We start from the raw sequence: 18538 nt of genomic DNA on the forward strand, positions 1-18538 counted from the left end.
ACAATATTTCACTTTGGTATTTACAAAAAAGCTTAAAATCAGATCTAACTGTGCATCTCTTTAATAACACGGCATTTGGTAAATTGCTAAATTAATTTTTGAACACACAGTTTGTTCTGTGAAGATGCTGCACGCTCTCTTTGTCAAACTGGATGAAGTTTAAAAGAATATTTTTAGAAAAATCCTGCTTCATTTGCCTCCAGCAGACTCCACACTGAGCGTCCTCGCTGATTAAAGCCGATCTGACTCTGATTTCGAAACACAACAGCGGGCACGTTTTTCCCTCTGAATGAAATGAAGACCTTCAACATGAAATGTGATCTATTTTTATGAGCAGGGAGTATTTTTAGCAGCAGCAGCAGCAGCAGCAGTGCAGGGCTGGCTCTCTGCAGGGCTCACTTACACTGCTTTAATATTTAACAGTCAGAATGGAGCCCGCTCAGCCAGAAAATACTGGAGATGTTGTTGTTGTTGTGCAGCAGAGGAGCCGGCATGATAAAGACATCGCATCAAACATGTATTAAATATCAGGCGAGCACACGGTGACGCGACAGGAGCAGCGTTTCTGTCTCATTACAGGACATCTGAGTCAAACTGGTCCTGCTGTTCCTCCTATCGCTCCGTCCATCTTTTTCCTCTTTGTTTAACACGTTTGCCTGATTTCAAACAGCATCACGGTGTCACTGAAAACACCCCAAACTGAGACACTAAAAATAACTACATCAAACAGTAAAACAACATCACCTCAAGCTGACGATTTAAATGTTCGATGTGCAGCTTTCAGTACGCAGGTTTCCATTATAGATTTTCACAAAACAAAAAAGCAATATTTTCAAAAAGTCGATAAAACACATTTACGAGACGACTTCTGACTTCTGAGACTTCAGTATATGTATCATTTACTTGTTGTGCCCGTTTATCCATTTTCGATTAGTTGATATATGAGTGGATTTCAACATATGTAACGTTTATGAGACTGCATAACTGCATGGATGCACTGTGCCACTTTATGTTAAATAATAATTAAGGGAAACAATATAAAAACTTACAGAAACCGGCAGGCAGCTGTCAGTCATTATTATCACCACTACTGTTATTACTGTTGTTATTATTATCATTAAAGCAGAGTCGGGCGGAGCGGGTCTCCTCCTCTCTGCTCTGTTTGTTATGGAGGCAGCAGGCCGGGCTGAGATGGATCGCTGCACAAACAAATGTTTGTTCTGCCCTTCACACACCCCAGAGACACACACACGCACACACACACGCACACACACACACAGCTGTCTACCCCGGCTGGTGTGTGTGTGGAGATGCAGGAGGGAGCTGATGTGTGTTTTATTTTCTTATTTTCGGTTTTCTTCGTGTTCTGGTTTATTATGGCGGCTCTATGCTTCTCTGTGTGTCGTATTTGTTTTTATTTTTTTATTTTTGTTCAAATGTTTTGAAGTGTAAGTGTGTGTGTGTGTGTGTGTGTGTGTGTGTGTGTGTGTTTTACTCTTCTATTTTTATTTATTTATTTTTTAAGATAATTTTTGTTTGTCTGTGGATGTGAGAACGTCCACACAGACTCTGTGTGTGTGTGTGTGTGTGTGTGTGTGTGTGTGTGTGTGTGTGTGTACCAGCTGTCCACCAGTTACTGCAGTCAACAGGATGAATAGGTGGAAAGAAAAGGGGTGAGGGGGATTAAAAAATGGAGAATAGATAGATAGATAGATAGAAAGAAAATGGAGTGATGGTAGAGGAAGGAGAAAGAAAAGATTAAAGGATAAGCAGGAGAAATGAAGAAAAGATGAAAGATGAGAGGAAGAAATGAGAAAAAGATGGAGTGATGGAGGAGGAAGAAAAGAAAGAAAAGGTAAAAGGATGGTTGGGAGAAACAAAGAAAGGATGGAGTGATGGGCAGGAAGAAAAGAAGAAAAGATGGGTGGATGAGAGTGAAACAAAGAAAAGATGAGAGGAAGAAATGAGGAAAAGATGGAGTGATGGAAGAGGAAGAAAGAAAGAAACCACAGTAAAAAAGACAATTCCTATGTGAATAAATAAGGACGTAAGAAACGAAAGAGGGATGCTGGTTGAAGTTATATAGATGGAAGGAGGGATGAATGGATGGACGGATGAATGGACGGAGGTGTGAAAGGAGCTGTCAGTAAGCACAGAGGGGTCAAAGGTCAGCAGGAGGGGGCGGGTCTTTACAAGCCTGAAAACACAGACGGAGGAGCGAGGTCGCCACACTTCTCATCATCTCATCTTTTGTTCCTCCTGCTTTCATCCCTCTATCCCTCATCCCTCCATCCTCAGACAGATGGAGGAAAAGAAAGATTAAACTGCAGACTCAGCAGGAAGAAAAAAACGAAAATAAAACGAGTGAAACGCTGCGAGGTGACAGACGAGGTTTAATGAGAGAAGGATGGAGGGAGGGATGAAAGGAGGAGGGGAAGGGTCACATGATTTATTCAGAGCTGGAGGAGGGGGGGGATTAAGACAGAGAACTGCCACCTGAACCACACACACACACACACACACACACACACACACACACACACACACACACACACACACACACACACAGAGAGGGTCCCACAGGCCCGGGGGCGGCGGGGCTGAAAGGCTGTTAATTGTCGCCAACACGACTTTAATCAGATTTCAGCCTCCACCCTCTCATCACACACACACACACACACACACACACACACACACACACACACACACACACACACACACACTGATGTAGGCACGTGCACACACAAACAATCCTGTCCCATGGGGTGTGTGTGAGTGTGTGTGTGTGTCTCTAAATCAGGTTTTGGCGAGGAGGTGTGGTCATTAGCGCCAAGTCCCATATGCTGCCCGCCGACACTGGAGGGAAAACCCCTGGGACACACACACACACACACACACACACACACACACACACACACACACACACAATGAGACACACACCCTTCAAAAAGCAAAACACAACATCAGACACACTTTCTTACATTTACACACACAAAACAAACACAATCACACACACAAATACACACACACACACAGAGAGACACACACACAATCAGACACACACTGCATGAATTAGACACAAATAATATACGCAAAAAAGAACACACACTTCAAAAAAGCAAAACACAACATCAGACACACTTTCACACAAACAAACATGACATTCATGAAAGAGGCGCGCGCACGCACACGCGCACACACACACACACACACACACACACAAACTGAGATTGTGAACACAAAAGTACACACAAAGAGACACACACTTTGCAAATACACAAAGATGTACAGAAACACACACACACATTACGAATCAAATCGTACACACAAAAAGACACACAAGAATCAACACATGAAACAAACAGGCTGCTCAAATTTCTTAAAAATACACACAAACAGCATCACACAATACACAACACAATCACCCAAAAAACACATTAGTAACCAACAACAACACATAAACAAACAAACAAACAAACAAACAAACACCTGAAGGTGAGAAAAACACACTCAACACAACACACACAGCCGATTAAAAATACATACAAAGACACACACACAGGTGTGCAACAAACAACACAAACAACAAACACTTTAAGATGGCTACACACACAAAACAAACACAACACACACACACATACAAGCGTTTCAGTAGCTACACATAAAAACAAACACAACACACACTTCCCAATACACACAAAGAAACACACGAACAAACAAACACTTTAAGGTGAGAAAAACACACTCAAGCACAACAACACAAACACTAAAATACACATTTATACACACCAAAATGCATACAATGAAAAGCCTGCACAAACACACACACACACACACACACACACACACACACACACACACACACACACACAAATGAATATACTATATGGAAAAAGGTTCACACAAACACTCTCTTCAAAAAGACAACTACACACAGGTCATAAACACACAACCTCAAACATACACACACACACACACACACACACACACACACACACACTCTGTGTGTCTTTATACACACTCAAAAAAATGCAAATAAAGGAAACATAAACACACAAATACACACTATAAAAGACAACACAACGCAAACGCAAACAAGGTCACAGACACAACCTCAAACACACACACACACACACACACCAAAATACACTCAAACGTGTGTGTGTGTGTGTTTGTGTGTGTGTGTGTGTGTGTCTCCAGGGGCCCCTGATGAATAAATAAGCAGAGAAGAAGTCGACTCTCTCTCTCTCTCCTTCATCCTCCTCATCCATCCATCTCTCTCCTCTTCATCACTCCCTCCATCCTTCCTCTCCTCCCTCCCTCCTTCCTCTCCTTTTTCCTTCCTTCTGTCCTTTTATTCTTCCTCTCACACTCCCTTCTTCTCCTTTTTTTCTTCATCCTTTCTTCTCTTCCAACCTCTTTCCTCCTTCCTCCAAACTTGACTCCTCTTCTCTCCTCCTCACTTTCTTACAGCGCGCTCTCATTACAAACTTTGACTGCACTGATTTGACAACGCACTTTTAACATTGGCAGTGGCAAGTGGTCGCGGCATTGTGACGCGGCAGCGTTGTGACGCACCGTCGGCGTCTGCATGAAACGCAGCAGGAAGGCGTCAGGTTGAGACAACGTGACAAAAGGAGTGTGATGGCGCCACAGACTGCATATAAAGATGGTCCATGTGACTGCGCTTTGGTATCGTTTAGATTTTATCGATTCCGAAGTGAACGGCGTGTGGCGGTTTCCTGTGCTTGGCGCTCCTGCGGGTGTTGCGATGTGCCGGCGCTGGCTGACCCGGATCCGGCTCCGATCCGTCACAGCAGACGGAGTCTGTGAGTTAACTTCCACCGGCTCCGCTGCAAATCGACTCCGTCCGAGCTCCGGCAGTCCGGACCGTTACAGGCTTCTTTGCATCAATTCTCCCGAATTTCAACAGCTCGCATGTGCGTTTCAGAACGTGCGTTTGCTTTCTACGGTTGTCCTTATAAACAGGATCATTTTGTGGTTTTCAATAATCAGCCTCCCCTCGTCCATGGTCCGTACTGACCTCTGAAAACCTCCCACCTGTCGACTCCAGGACCGGATCTGCTCATCGTGACGTTTTGTCGATGTAGTTAAGTGAAATATGATCAGACGTCAACGTGTTTTATTCTGAAAATTACGCAGAAAAAGATCCTGGAAGGCAGCAAGACGAGCCACGACAGTGATACATGTAGCCTTTGTTTCAATCAATCAATCAGATTGATTTATACGGCACTTTTGATACAAACAAAACCGTGACACAGAGTGCTTCATACAAAAACAAAAGTCATCGTACAGACTTTTTTCCTGGACGTGCAGAAAACTTCAGATCATCGTAGGCAAACCGCTATTACGTTTGTGGGAGTTACAATTCCTTCCTTCTTTCCTCGTCCCCTTCCCCCCTCATCCCTCCTTGTTTCCTTCGCACCCTTCATCCATCATTCCTTTCCTCCCTCTCCTCCTCTGCTCCTCCCCTCCAGTCCTCCCTCCATCCCTCTCCTCTTACGTCTCTCATTAACTCGCTCCCTCGTCACATTCAGCCTCAGGCAACACATACGGCAGTCACACTTCCACATCATTAAATAACACACACACACACACACGCACACACACACTCACACACACACACACACACACACACACACACACACACACACACAACGGGTGTCCCCTGTTGCCTCGTCCTGTTACAGACGAGGTCCCGCCACTCTTTAATCTTCCCTCCATCCTCTTCCCATCATGTCTTTTCCTCCCTCCTTCCTTCCTCACCTCCTTTTTCCTTTCCTTTTCCTCCCTCCTTCCTTCCTCATCTCCTTTTTCCTTTCCTTTTCCTCCCTCCTTCCTTCCTCATCTCCTTTTTCCTTTCCTTTTCCTCCCTCCACTCTTTCCATTCACCCCCCCTCTCTCTCCATCACATTAACTCCTAAGCTCGCTCGACCCCCTTTTTTCCTCCTCTCTGCTGGCTTCCCCTCATTGTCTCTCACTTTCTCTCTGTGTGTGTGTGTGTGTGTGTGTGTGTGTGTGTGTGTGTGTGTGTGATGTAGGGGATCGGGTGGGTGGGTTGGTGGGTTGGTGGGGGTTGAATGAGTGGTTTCCAAGGCAACGAAGCCACACTGCCGCAGTGGATACGTAGGGGAGGTGGAGAGTGTGAAGAGAGTTGAGAGAGTGAGAATGAAGCAGGCGTGTGCACGTGAGCAAGTGTGTGCACGTGCACTAGTGTGTGTGTGTGTGTGTGTGTGTGTGTGTGTGTGTGTGTGTGTGTGTGTGTCTGACAAACTTGACTCCGGCAGTCAAGAGAGTGAGCGAATTAAGGGAAGGAGCAGAAGAATGAATGTGTGTGTTTCAACACTATGAATGTCAAGAGCGCTGCTGCAGTGCCAAGGGCAGAGAGACACTGCCAATGTTATCTCTCTCTATCACACACACACACACACACACACACACACACACACACACACACACACACAGAGGAGTGTATTGTGAATGAAGTGCAGAGCGACATCATGTGTTCAGCTACAACTGCTGATGTGTTCAGTTTTCAATGAGAGAGATGCAACAAAGGCGAGGAGAAGATGAAGAGAAAAACTCATCATATGAAGTCTTAAAACACTGTTTATGTCAAGGTTCAGTTTTGTTGTTGTTACATAACACAGGATTGCACCATGAAATGCAGCTGCAGCCCCCTCCACGCTACACACACACACACACACACACACTCAACATGTTTAATCCTTAGAGACTGTTTGGTGCATTTTACTTTTCAGCTCCTACAATAAGTCTAAAATACACTGTGGAAACTAAATAGTTACATTCAGACTGTTCAGGTCCAAAAATGCTCCATTGAAACCCATTCAAACTGACATTTTTGATCCCACAGCCATCAGAGCAGAAAAACAGGACTTGTATTATTTCTGGGTGTCATTCTGGGCTTTTGACTCTGAATTTGTCATTTTGACTATTTTCCACCTGATGAGGTCATTTTGACCATATTTGGCATATGGAGGAAATACATGTTATTTCCACTAGGTGACCTGTCACAGTCAATGTAGCTGCTGATCACTGACATATCCCAGACTGTCAGCAGCTACACTCACACACTGACATATCCCAGACTGTCAGCAGCTACACTCACACACTGACATATCCCAGACTGTCAGCAGCTACACTCACACACTGACATATCCCAGACTGTCAGCAGCTACACTCACACACTGACATATCCCAGACTGTCAGCAGCATCAGAAAAACCTACTTGGAATCTAGTAGATTGAAAATAATTAATTTTTGTTATTTTGGTTTTTTTTTTTACATCTAAAAACATAGTAGCATCATGAAAAAAATTAATTAATTAAAAACATTTCTGAAAATTAATGCATATTTGATATTCATGATTAGGGCTGTTGTTGGCTAAAACAAATTAACTTAATGAAAGTAAAAAAAAATCACATTAATGTATAATAGCACATTTTGCGTGCAGAGCAGTTTGAGTGTTCGACACTGCACAAAAAATAATCGCGTATAAAAATGAATGTTGCTGCTGATCATTGACATTTCCCAGGCTGTGATAATAAAAAAAGACAGACATCATAACAAAAAACCTAGTATTTAAAGGGTTAAATTTCTGAAAATGAATGGATATTTGACATTTATGATTAGGACTGACGGCTGCGAGCCTGATTATGAGAAGTGCATTTTGTTTGCAGAGCGATACGAGTGTGTGTGATATTATGCTTTATGAGGTCACTGTGAGCTTGACCTTTGACCTTCAACCACCAGATTCTAATTAGTTCATTCTTGAGTCCAAGTGGACGTTTGTGCCAAATATAAAGCATGCTGATGCGCTGGCTGGCGAGCTGCGTCGTTCTTTAATGAATCAAATTGACTTGACTCCTTTTCACAGAGTGTGACATTCGGGCAGGAAAAATACTAAAGATCACACACACTCACACACTTGACAGATTCAGAGAGACACGAACACGTGGAGGATTTTATCTACGACGAGTCGACCAGAAAACGACCAGAAAACGACAAGAAAACGACAAGAAAACGACCAGAGTCATTAAACTGTGAGTTTGTTAGAATATCAGATTCTGTTTCTGAGGATTCAACAAAAAACCCTAAAAAACATGATTCTGACGTTACTGAAGGACACTGAAGACTCACAACAACACTGAGTGTATGTGTATGTGTGTGTGTGTGTGTGTGTGTGTGTGTGTGTGTGTGTTTGATGGAGTTTCTACTTCCTGTGCCTGTTTGGACCTCAGCATCAATTTAACCTCCTACTGCGTCTACTGTCAGGAGGAAATGCAAGGAGAACAGAGTCACACACACACACAGACACACACACACACACAGAGACACACACACACACACACACACACACACACACACACACACACACACTGAGGCACAGCCAAAGTGTAAAATGGCCAAAGGCGCTTCCATATCTCTGTGTGTGTCCTGAAACAGTCTATTTCAGTCATGGGGCGCTGCAGGAAATGGATTCAGACGTGCACACACACACACACACACACACACACACACACACAAACACACACCTGCAAACGTAGATGTACACACACACACACACACACACACACACACACACACACACACACAATAAGTGAGAGAGAGAGACAGGTGAGCAGTGAGAGGCGGATCTGTTCAATAATGGAGGAGGTGAAAATGACAGAGATTTCTGCAGCACAAAAAACTGAAGCAGGACTCTCCTCCTCCTCCTCCTCCTCCTCCTCCTCCTCCTCCCTGCATCCTGCCCCTCCTCCTATGCTAAGCTGCAGCTCCCCCCTCTGGCAGGGGAGCGAACTACAGCTGCAGGACAGCCTAACAGTTAAAGGTTATGTACTATGATAACTGATATAATAATAAATAATAATATTCAAAGGTAACACAAAAAGTTTGACTTCTTTCATCAGATTTTACGAAATAAAAAAAATTGATACAAAAGATTTTTAAATGCAATTATTGCAATTACTTTTGTTATTATTATTATTATGATTATTATGATTATAATTATTATTATTGTTATTATGGTCTGAAAGGTTTGGGGACGTGTGATTTGGGCTCCTGCATCTGTACAGCTGTTTGTTATGGTGTTGCTGTCCGTGGTGCTGAAACAGAGCGGCAGGAGATCGATAATCAGACAGAACGAGTCATTAAACCGGTTCAAGGTTGCAAATCCAGCGTTAATCCCACTCTGAGGCGACTGCATGGCTTAATCAATCAGTTTTATTTTATTGGAAATAAAAAAAATGCCCCCCCGCAGTTGTGGTGGGAGGCAGCTGGAGCAAAGTGACTTTTAAATATTTCATCCACTTGTAAACAAGTCGTCAGCGTCCAGTTTTCTCCAGGCTGATTCGAGGGTCAGTTCAGCAGAATATTTCCTTGCCTACGTCCTGCAGAGTCTTCCCACAGTCTTTTGGACAAGTTTACATCCATCTGTGTCAAAATGCTTTCGATACTTCTCTGGAAGAAATGAAAACTGTTCACAGGGAGGCCTGAGGACTGGACCCCGCAAACCAAAACTGAAACTTTCAGCACAGAAACATTCAGAACTTTCTGAGTTCAGTTATCAGCATCATTTTGGTTTTGGTTAGTTTTTTGTCTGTATATTTTTAGGCAATTTTTAAGTTGAGGTGTTTCTGTAAATTATCAATTGGAAAAATGTTAATGGCTTTTGCATTTTTTAACCTAAAATTGGGGCTTTTTTTGGTGATTCTTATATTGAAAAATTTGCAATGTCTTTCTCTACAAAATTTTGGGTGATTTTTAAAAAAAATTTTTTGTCTGACACCATTTATCACAGCCAGAGACTGTAAAAACAGAAATTATTGTTGGATTTTCAAATTTCCATCTGTCCTTAAACAAATCATATGCTGTTACACAGGTTTGCCAAACAAATTCCATAACTATTCCAAACCGTTCAGGCTATAATCTACATTCCCAAAACATTTCCAGGCCTAGAAATTGCTATTTGCAAGGTCCATAACTTTTCCAGGGTTTTTCAGGACTCCAAACATGAACTCGGTTCATGTTTAGTTTCTGCTCATCTGACAGTTTCTGTACAAACTGCCCACACACACACCAAAACACACACAAGTCAGTGTGAAGAACATCAATATAAAGAGACATTTTCTTAAGTGGGTGCTCAAACACACACACACACACACACACAGAGCGGCGGCGGCGGCGGTGTGATCCGGCCGCTCTTTGCGCCTTAAAGCATGTATTATTGATCGAAACAAGCAGCGGTGAAGTGGAGCGCAGCGCTGCAGCTTTGTTCAAGGGCAAAGCTGCAAGTTAGCCACTTAGCAGGCTGACAGGAGAGAGAGAGGGGCGAGAGACACTGAGACAGACAGAGAGAGACACAGAGAGACAGAGAGACAGAGAGACAGAGAGGACAAATGTTTGAACATGTGTGTTTGTGTCCTGACACTGGAAACGTGGGCTGGATCTTTGTTTTGTCTCTGTGTCCGTCTGTAAGACAGCCTGTTGGACAAATCGACGAATCAATCAATCCCTGACCCGTGTGTGTGTGTGTGTGTGTGTGTGTGTGTGTGTGTGTGAGACAGAGAAACAGGGAGGAGATTTATGTGGTGAGACATACTGAATATGTACTGAATGAATAAATGTAATGTGTGTAGACTGATTTTGTTTTTGTGAGTGGCTTCAGAAACAACATTTTTGTTGGAATTTGGGATCGTTTTCTTTTTATCTCGCATTTATGTGGAGTTTTTATGAATTCGGTGACAAAAACTGCAAGTGACTACATGTCCTTCAAAACACAACAGCCCCAAAATCCAGCTGTGGAGGAAGTACTCACATCTTTTACTGAAGCTAAGGTAGTAATGCCACATTGTAGAAATACTCAAGTAAAAGTCCCACATTCAAAACCTTACTTCAGTAAAAGTACAAAAGTATTTGCATCAAAGTATATTTTAAGTACCAGAAGTAAAAGTGCTCAGTATGTAGAATAATATATATATTAATTTATTGCATCACGATTATTGATGTATCAGGCCATGATCAAACACCATTCAGCAGTCTGAGGCAGTTTCCACTTATTGTTTTCAGTGAGAGCACAATGTTATGATGATACTTTTAAACTGTGGCGCATTTTGCGTTTTTCCAACCTGAACACCTCACGTTCCTGCAGGAGCACCTGAACACCTCACGTTTCTACAGGAGCACCCTGAACACCTCACGTTCCTGCAGGAGCACCTGAACACCTCACGTTTCTACAGGAGCACCTGAACACCTCACGTTCCTGCAGGAGCACCCTGAGCACCTCACGTTTCTGCAGCTGGCACTCTTGCTGGAGCGCCCTGAACGCCTCGAGTTAAAGACACTCAAAGTGAAAAAAGCGTCAAATGTCCAATGCATGCTTTTATCCAGTCATCATGACAACTGAGCAAACTCCACTCACTGATGAAGACCATGAGAAGCAGTCAAAAGGTCGAGAAAAGTCACGTATCGTGTTTGTAGAAAACGTACAAACAAATCAACATTTCTGCCTCCTGCACATATATGGTTGCATGTGCAGGGGACAGACGAACCACAGACAAACCAGAGAAACCAGTTATGTTCTGACCTGAGTTCAGCAGCTCCTGCTCCATCACGCCGCAGCCCAGCACCTCCATCCAGTCGCCCTGGAAACGCACCTCCATCTCAAAGGAGGGGTGGGTGAAGGGGAAGTAACAGTCGACCCAGCGGACCTCTAGGTCTGAGCACAGAGGAGGAGGAGGAGGAGGAAGAGATTTTAGCAAAGTGAAAACCTGAAACACACAAAGTGACATCCAGAGTGTCTCCGGTGTCTCACCCTGTCCGAACAGGTGAGTGACGAGTCGCGTCAGAGTTTGTTTCAGGTTGAACTCCAGGAGCTTGACGGCCTCCAGGGAGTGAGTTTCCTGTTTGTGAGGCGTCCTGCGACCGCCGGCCTCGAACAGAGACAGATCCTCGCCGTGCTGCACCTGAGAGAACAGCTGGAGACACACAGCAAACATCTGGATCACGTCCTGGACTTCAAGATCAAACATCACAACAGTCGCTACGACTGTAAACTTCTGCAGCAGCTGTGGAGGTTCAGACACATTTAACCATTTAACGCACGATTTCTTTGTCATACACTGAACCTGGATTAAAGTCTTCATTAGATAAAACTATTTTATCGCCAAATTCCATCAAGGCCATCTGGAGATACAGTATTCATGGGAATAAGATGACCTGTGACCACCAAAATCTATTCTGCTCATTATTGAGTCCAAATGGACGTTTGTGCCAAATTTGAAGATATTACTCTGGTTGTTTTTGAGACATCTCATTCATGAGTGTGAGAGAGATGCAAGGTCACAGTGACCTTGACTGTTAAACACAAAAATCTAAAAACAATGTATTCTTAAGTCCAAGTGGATGTTTGTGCCAAATTAATGCAAATTCCCACAGGGTGCTCTTTAGATACCGTATTAATGAGAATAACATGGGTTCAAGGTCATGGTGGCCTTGACCTTTGATCACAAAACTTTAATCAGTTCTTTCTTGAGTTTGCGTGGATGTTTGTGCCAAATTTGAGGAATTTTCCTCAAGGTCTTTTTTAGATATCGTGTTCACGAGAATAAGACAGGTGCAAGGTCCAGTGACCTTGAGTCCAGGTGAAGCAGCTGTGAACATAAAATTATTTTTATCTGTGCGTACCTCGTGGTTGGAGAAGAGTCGGACTCCCTCCATCTGGTGGAAGACGGGGTAGTGACTGGTGTCGATCTCGTCCCGCCTGTAAACATCTCCGGCCAATAAGAAAGCGTCCAGACCGGCGCTCACCAGCTCCCTCTGGTGGGCGGAGGTGTGGGCGCGCAGCATCGTCTTCCTGCAACATATCACACATTTAGTGACACATTTCATATATAAAACTCATGCTAACGAGAGGAATCTCATTCATGGATTAGTAGTTTTGGAAAATGCAGTTATTGCATTCGGGTCCTTCCTCCAAAACCCGACATGTTACGTTTCGTGTTATGCTTGTAAAGGTGATGTGTTTTAGCCAAAAACATGTTTTGTGAGGTCACGATGACCTTTAACCGTTAAAATTTTATCAGTTCTACATTGAGTCTGAGTGAAAGTTAGAGCAGAATTTGAAGAACTTCTGTTTTTGAGATTTTGCATTCACAAAAACGGAGACCACAGTGACCTTTGACCTCCAAATTCACATCAGTTTATAATGGAGTCAAAGTTGACGTTAGACGTAGAGCGAGATCTTCAAAATGTATTCACATTTATTATGTATGCAAAATGACATGATGTCAGTGACGATGGCGGACCACTTCTCACAGTGCATTATGGGATCATTTTAGTACTCTGCAGTGGGTTTAACCCTTTGAAACCTGATAAAATTGGCAATGAGCAACTTAACAAGAAATGACCCAAAAACGAGCAATAAATCAGAAGTTACAAGAAAATTGCCTAAAAATAGCATAAATAAATAAATATTAAACACAAAATTACCTGTAAAATGGTTGAAAAAAATCAAATAAAGATTTTTTTAATATTCTTTCTGTAACATTATTTTAAATGTCTGACAATGATAATTACAACTATATATTTTCCCTTAGTCTAAAAAATATTCTAATCATTCTCTGCCTCGTCTATCATTTTTCACCTTTTTATAAATTAGTTGCATTTTGTGGGACATTTCTTGCCAAATTGCTCACCACATTTTCCCCCAAGTTTTTGAAAGAAATCAAAGCAACTGTCTCAGATTTTAGTGCTTTAAATGTTTGTAAAAGGCATCTGAACGCAGCACAACAGAACTGACGTGGATCCAGGTTTCAAAGGGTTAAACACACAAACGCCAACAAGTTTTCAAGAGCTAGTTTTTGTTTTTGTCAGACTTTGGTGACCTCCGAGTGACACTCGTCAACAGACAGCAGAACCGTGACGAGCCCGCACGCTGCAGATGCATTGTGGGCGGTGAGCAGCGCCGCTCACCTGTTCAGGTAGTAGTTATCTCCTCGCTTCCTGCTGGGGTGTTCGGGCGGGATGAGCAAGCTGTCAATCAAATCACACAAATGACTCACTTCACAAAACACTGGAACAATAAAAAAAACCATCATGTTTTATAAAACCTCTCCAGATGTTCACATGTCACTTCAGCGTGTTTAGAAATCAGAACTCATCTGGTTGCTGACGGCTCTGAGTGGGGGGCAGTCGGAGACGTTGGTGGGTTATGTGAGTTATTCTTTATGCACGTATGCTTAACTGCTTCATGTTTTAATCCAAAACTTTGTGATAAAAAAGCTTAATTTTTTGCCTTTTTATCTACTATGGCAGAGATACTCAAGTGGCCCCCATAGGATGCCTGGTGGTCCCCTGAACATTTTCTAATTCTCAATAAAAATGAAGTGACTGACACTGTGAATAGTTTTTGTCCTTTTAGTCTCCATGAGGTGTCAGAGTGCATAAACAGAATCAAAATAGAGCTTGTTGATCAAAAAAAGAGTCATTGGAGGATCCCCCCCACATCCCCCGACAGAGGTCCTAAATGAGACACTGATGTCCTAAAATAATAGAAATGTCCTAAAATTCTAGAAATTTCCTACAACCTAAGAAATGTCCTGAAAATCCTAGAAATGTCTTTAAATCCTAAAAACTTCCTACTTCTGATTTCATTTTGGGGGGCTAAAGATGCCAGTGTTTGGTGTTATTGGGACAGGTGGAACATTTGGGGGGGCACTGGGCCCCCGTATCCATGCCTAGAACCGGCCCTGACTCACCTCCTCTGTGAACGTAACAGCGAGCATTCATTTCTCTTTTAAGTGTCTATCAATCAATCAATCAATCAATGGATGACTGGTGAAGCTGCTGACCTGTCAAAGTTTTGCTCCACGGTAACCACGGGGCTCAGGTTGTCATGGACGGAGAAGAGCGGGTTGCCCCAGCGACCGATGTAGGCGCTGTGGGAGGATGGAGAGAGCTGTTATTGCTTCTGAATGAGCTGAGCTGCAGTCCAAACAAACAAACAAACAAACAACAACACAAAGCAACAGAAACACACAACACAAAACAACTGTACGTTTTGGATTTGACGACCAAATTATAAACAGGTCATCTGTGATCCAGAGTGATGTTTTATGGCACATTTAAAGAAATTCCCTCATTTGTGTGAAATTTTGTTTTTTTTCTTGAGTAACGGCCAAAAACATGTTTTGTGAGGTTACAGTGACCTTTGACCATCAAATATGAACCATTTCATACTTGAGTCCAAGTGGCCATTTTTGACACATTTGAGAAAAATCCATCAAGGCCTTCTTCAGATTTGGATTTACAAGAATAAGATGACCTGAGACCACCAAAAACTATTCAGTTCATTTTTGAGTCCAAGTGGATGTTTGTGCTAAATTTGAAGAAAATCCCTCAAGTTGTTCTTGAGCTATCTCATTCACAAGAATGAGACTGATGCAAGGTCACGGTGACCAAGACCTTTGACCAGCATATTGATCAGATCATTGTTAACTCTATGTGGACGTTTGTGCCAAATTTGAGAAAATTCCTTCAAAGCTGACATGAGATATCTCGTTCATGAGAATGAGATGGACACAAGGTCACAGTGATCTTTGACAACAAAAATCTAATCAGTTCATACTTTAGTCCAAGTGGACGTTTGTGCCAAATTTGAAAACAGATAAATAAAAAATTACATCCAGCGGTATCCTCTTTACAAGAGTGAGATGGAGGCAGAGTCACAGTGACCTTGACCTTTGGACCATCAAAATCTAATCAGTTCATCCTTGAGTAAAAGTGGATGTTTGTGCCAATTTGAAAGAGAATTCAAAGCGTACCGTAGACAACGCGGACACGAGAATGGGACGGACATACGGAGAGACAGTCTGAAAACAAAATGCCTTCAGTCGGCATAAAAACATGTCATTGTTTGGGGATTTTATCATTAATCAATCTAAAAAGCAACAGAAAAAATGAGAGAAACATAAAAAGAAATTATCTGTTGATCAAGTTTTGACGTTTGAAAATTACCCAGCAGCCCTCAGGTGTCCTGCTGCTATCAGAGCACTCGGGCTTTTCTAAAGAGTAAAGTTCACGACCCGTGAAATGGCAGAGTCATAAACCACTGTCACACAACGCACTCCTCGACTTCTTAATGACTTATTAATGCAGCATTAATGCGCCCGCTGCTGCGCCTGTTGGTTCTTTATGGCGAGAGTGGAATATAACCAGCAGCGTAACGATATTTCACTGCAGCAAACTTTTACACCCGACCGTCCCTGAAGACACATCGAGCCTGCGGAGACAGTCAGTCAGCAGTTTGTTCTCCGAAAACACAGAAAGAGCTCAGAAATATGAGACATGTGGAGACGCAGCAGCAGCTGATTTAAAGCACAGACTGGGTTTATTGGGACGTGGAAGACGAGAACACACAGACACACCGAGGACATTAAACTGGGGGTCGTGTGAACATTCACACCTCCAGTGTGAAGATTCACATAGAAAGAAACAATAGGACATTTTTTAGCTCGCTGCAGAGCTGAGACATTTGAAGACATACTCCACCCTCCGATATGACCATTTCTACATCAGATACAGAGTCCCTGTTTCAACTCCATCAATACATCTGATGACAAACTCTCACACGACTCGAGCAGAATAATCTCATTAATCCAGCCGTTTGCTCGGTGCTTCACAAACACACACTCTTTACGAGCTGGAGCTGAAGAAAAACTTGATCTGTGCTCTCCTCAAAGCCAGACCTCAATCATAAAATCATCATTTACGTCGTTTTACCTCACTGAACACTGGAGTTGCCGGTGTGCTGTTGCCTCGGTAACTTCAGCCTCATTCTCACGGTGCTGTTCACACTGCGGGCCCCTCCCATGTGACCCAGATGTGATTGTTTAATGTCCGTGTGAACAGAACAAATCTGATCTTTTCAATTCAGATTCGGGCCACTTTCCTATGTGGCTCCAAATCACATACTTCTTTGTTTTTTATGTGACCTCCGTCTGAACAGCCACGTGACCCGCGAATCAGAATTCATCTGTCCGTCTTTCTGTCTGCATCCATTTTCCTCCTGGATGAGTTGCCCGATAATCTGAAATTGCACGTGTGCATGAGAATTGCCACAGGCAGAGACTGACTAACTTTTGTCTCATTCACCCACTGCCCGTTTTCTAGAAAAAGACTTCAGAAATAACGCTGACTTGCTTCGCTCTGCACACGTACCTGTAGAAGTGAGCTTTGATTCGCTCTTTGATCAGCCACAGAGGATGATGGGATTGGTTGTGGAGGTTGCGGCCGACTTGGGCCAGGATCTTTGGCGTGACGTTGGTGAAGTCATCACGGGGGTAGGAGTTACCCAACACCTCCACCGAGTCCTGACCAATCACAGGCTGAGGGGCGGGGCCATCTGTGCTGAGGCGTCTGCACCACGCTGCGCTGCCATTGGCTGAGATGGCTGACAGGCAGCAGCGGTGGAGGCGAGGGAGGGGCGGGGACTGAAGGAAGGAGAGGAGCGAGGACAGGGACGTGCTGCCGAGTCTCATGCTGATTGGTCCATGGAGCTGCAGAGACAGAGACATTAGAATATGTTATATTATTATTAGCTTTAGACACAGAGGGACATGGAGGACAAACAAAAACAAAACAAAAGAAGTTAAAACATTTCATATTTTTGCTTTGAAGAAAAAGATAACTTTTTGGAAATATTTACATTTTCATTTATAATTTCTAAGTCAGGGATACTCGACCTGCTTTGCTTTTGCAAAATGTCAGGAGCAGCCCCATACATGTTTTTAGGACATTTCTAAAATGTTAGGGTGTTTTTAGGATTTTAGGATGATGGAAAGGTTTTAGGACATTTCATGGTGCCCGGTATTAGATGGGCCCTTTGAGTTTGTCTCCTAACGAATGTAAGTCCAATATTCTCTCACTTGTAGCTCTGTTTTTGGTCTCCACCATACTGTGAGGGAAAATATTTGTCTCCTTAGCCGCTAAATGCTGCACGTCCTTCACCAGCGAGTCTCTGACTGTGTCTGTCTGCTGTTTGCTGCTGAGCAGAAACCGGCATCGGAGCTGAGTCAAAGAGGCTCCGATTTATCATTTGGGCTGGACAGCAGAGGGGCAGCAGGACATGAATCAGAGCCGATCATAAAACAAAACACAGGAGCTTCTCAGTGGAGGTCAGATGAGGTCGGAGCTGCTAATTAGTTTATAATTACAGAAATGGGCAAAACATCAAAAACAGCAAAAGGTCGACGGCTTCACTTTGTCTCTGTTTTTGCTCCCTGTCCTCTTCCTTCTCTACATCATTCAACCTCTGACAGGAGACGAGACAATCGCCCTTTTATCTGTCCCACTCAAATATTTGTCCATTCACACGCACGCACGCGCATACACACACACACACACACACACACTTGGGGAGCATCCCTGAACAAGACAAAGGGGTGTTGCATTGCAGTGGCATTGCAGCAAAATGGATTATTGTTCCTAAATCCATGAA

At 43.2% G+C, this 18538-nt stretch overlaps 1 protein-coding gene across 3 annotated transcripts in view; it reads right to left on the reverse strand.

Annotated features, from left to right (window-relative positions):
* fars2 (phenylalanyl-tRNA synthetase 2, mitochondrial) overlaps nucleotides 1-18538 on the reverse strand; it is a 136356-nt gene that overhangs the window by 74875 nt on the left and 42943 nt on the right. For all 3 annotated transcript variants that reach the window (XM_088072178.1, XM_088072176.1, XM_088072177.1), the window contains exons 3-8: nucleotides 17260-17597; nucleotides 14892-14978; nucleotides 14014-14073; nucleotides 12727-12895; nucleotides 11855-12017; nucleotides 11627-11758 (exon numbers count right to left, since the gene is read on the reverse strand). In XM_088072178.1, coding sequence (XP_087928304.1) covers nucleotides 11627-11758; nucleotides 11855-12017; nucleotides 12727-12895; nucleotides 14014-14073; nucleotides 14892-14978; nucleotides 17260-17579 — 931 coding nt within the window. In that variant the 5' untranslated portion in view covers nucleotides 17580-17597. The remainder of the gene's footprint in view (nucleotides 1-11626; nucleotides 11759-11854; nucleotides 12018-12726; nucleotides 12896-14013; nucleotides 14074-14891; nucleotides 14979-17259; nucleotides 17598-18538) is intronic.

The sequence above is a fragment of the Plectropomus leopardus genome, chromosome 21 (genome assembly GCF_026936395.1).
Source record: "Plectropomus leopardus strain MGB_pleo_1.0 chromosome 21, ASM2693639v1, whole genome shotgun sequence".
Taxonomy (NCBI): Eukaryota; Metazoa; Chordata; class Actinopteri; order Perciformes; family Serranidae; genus Plectropomus; species Plectropomus leopardus.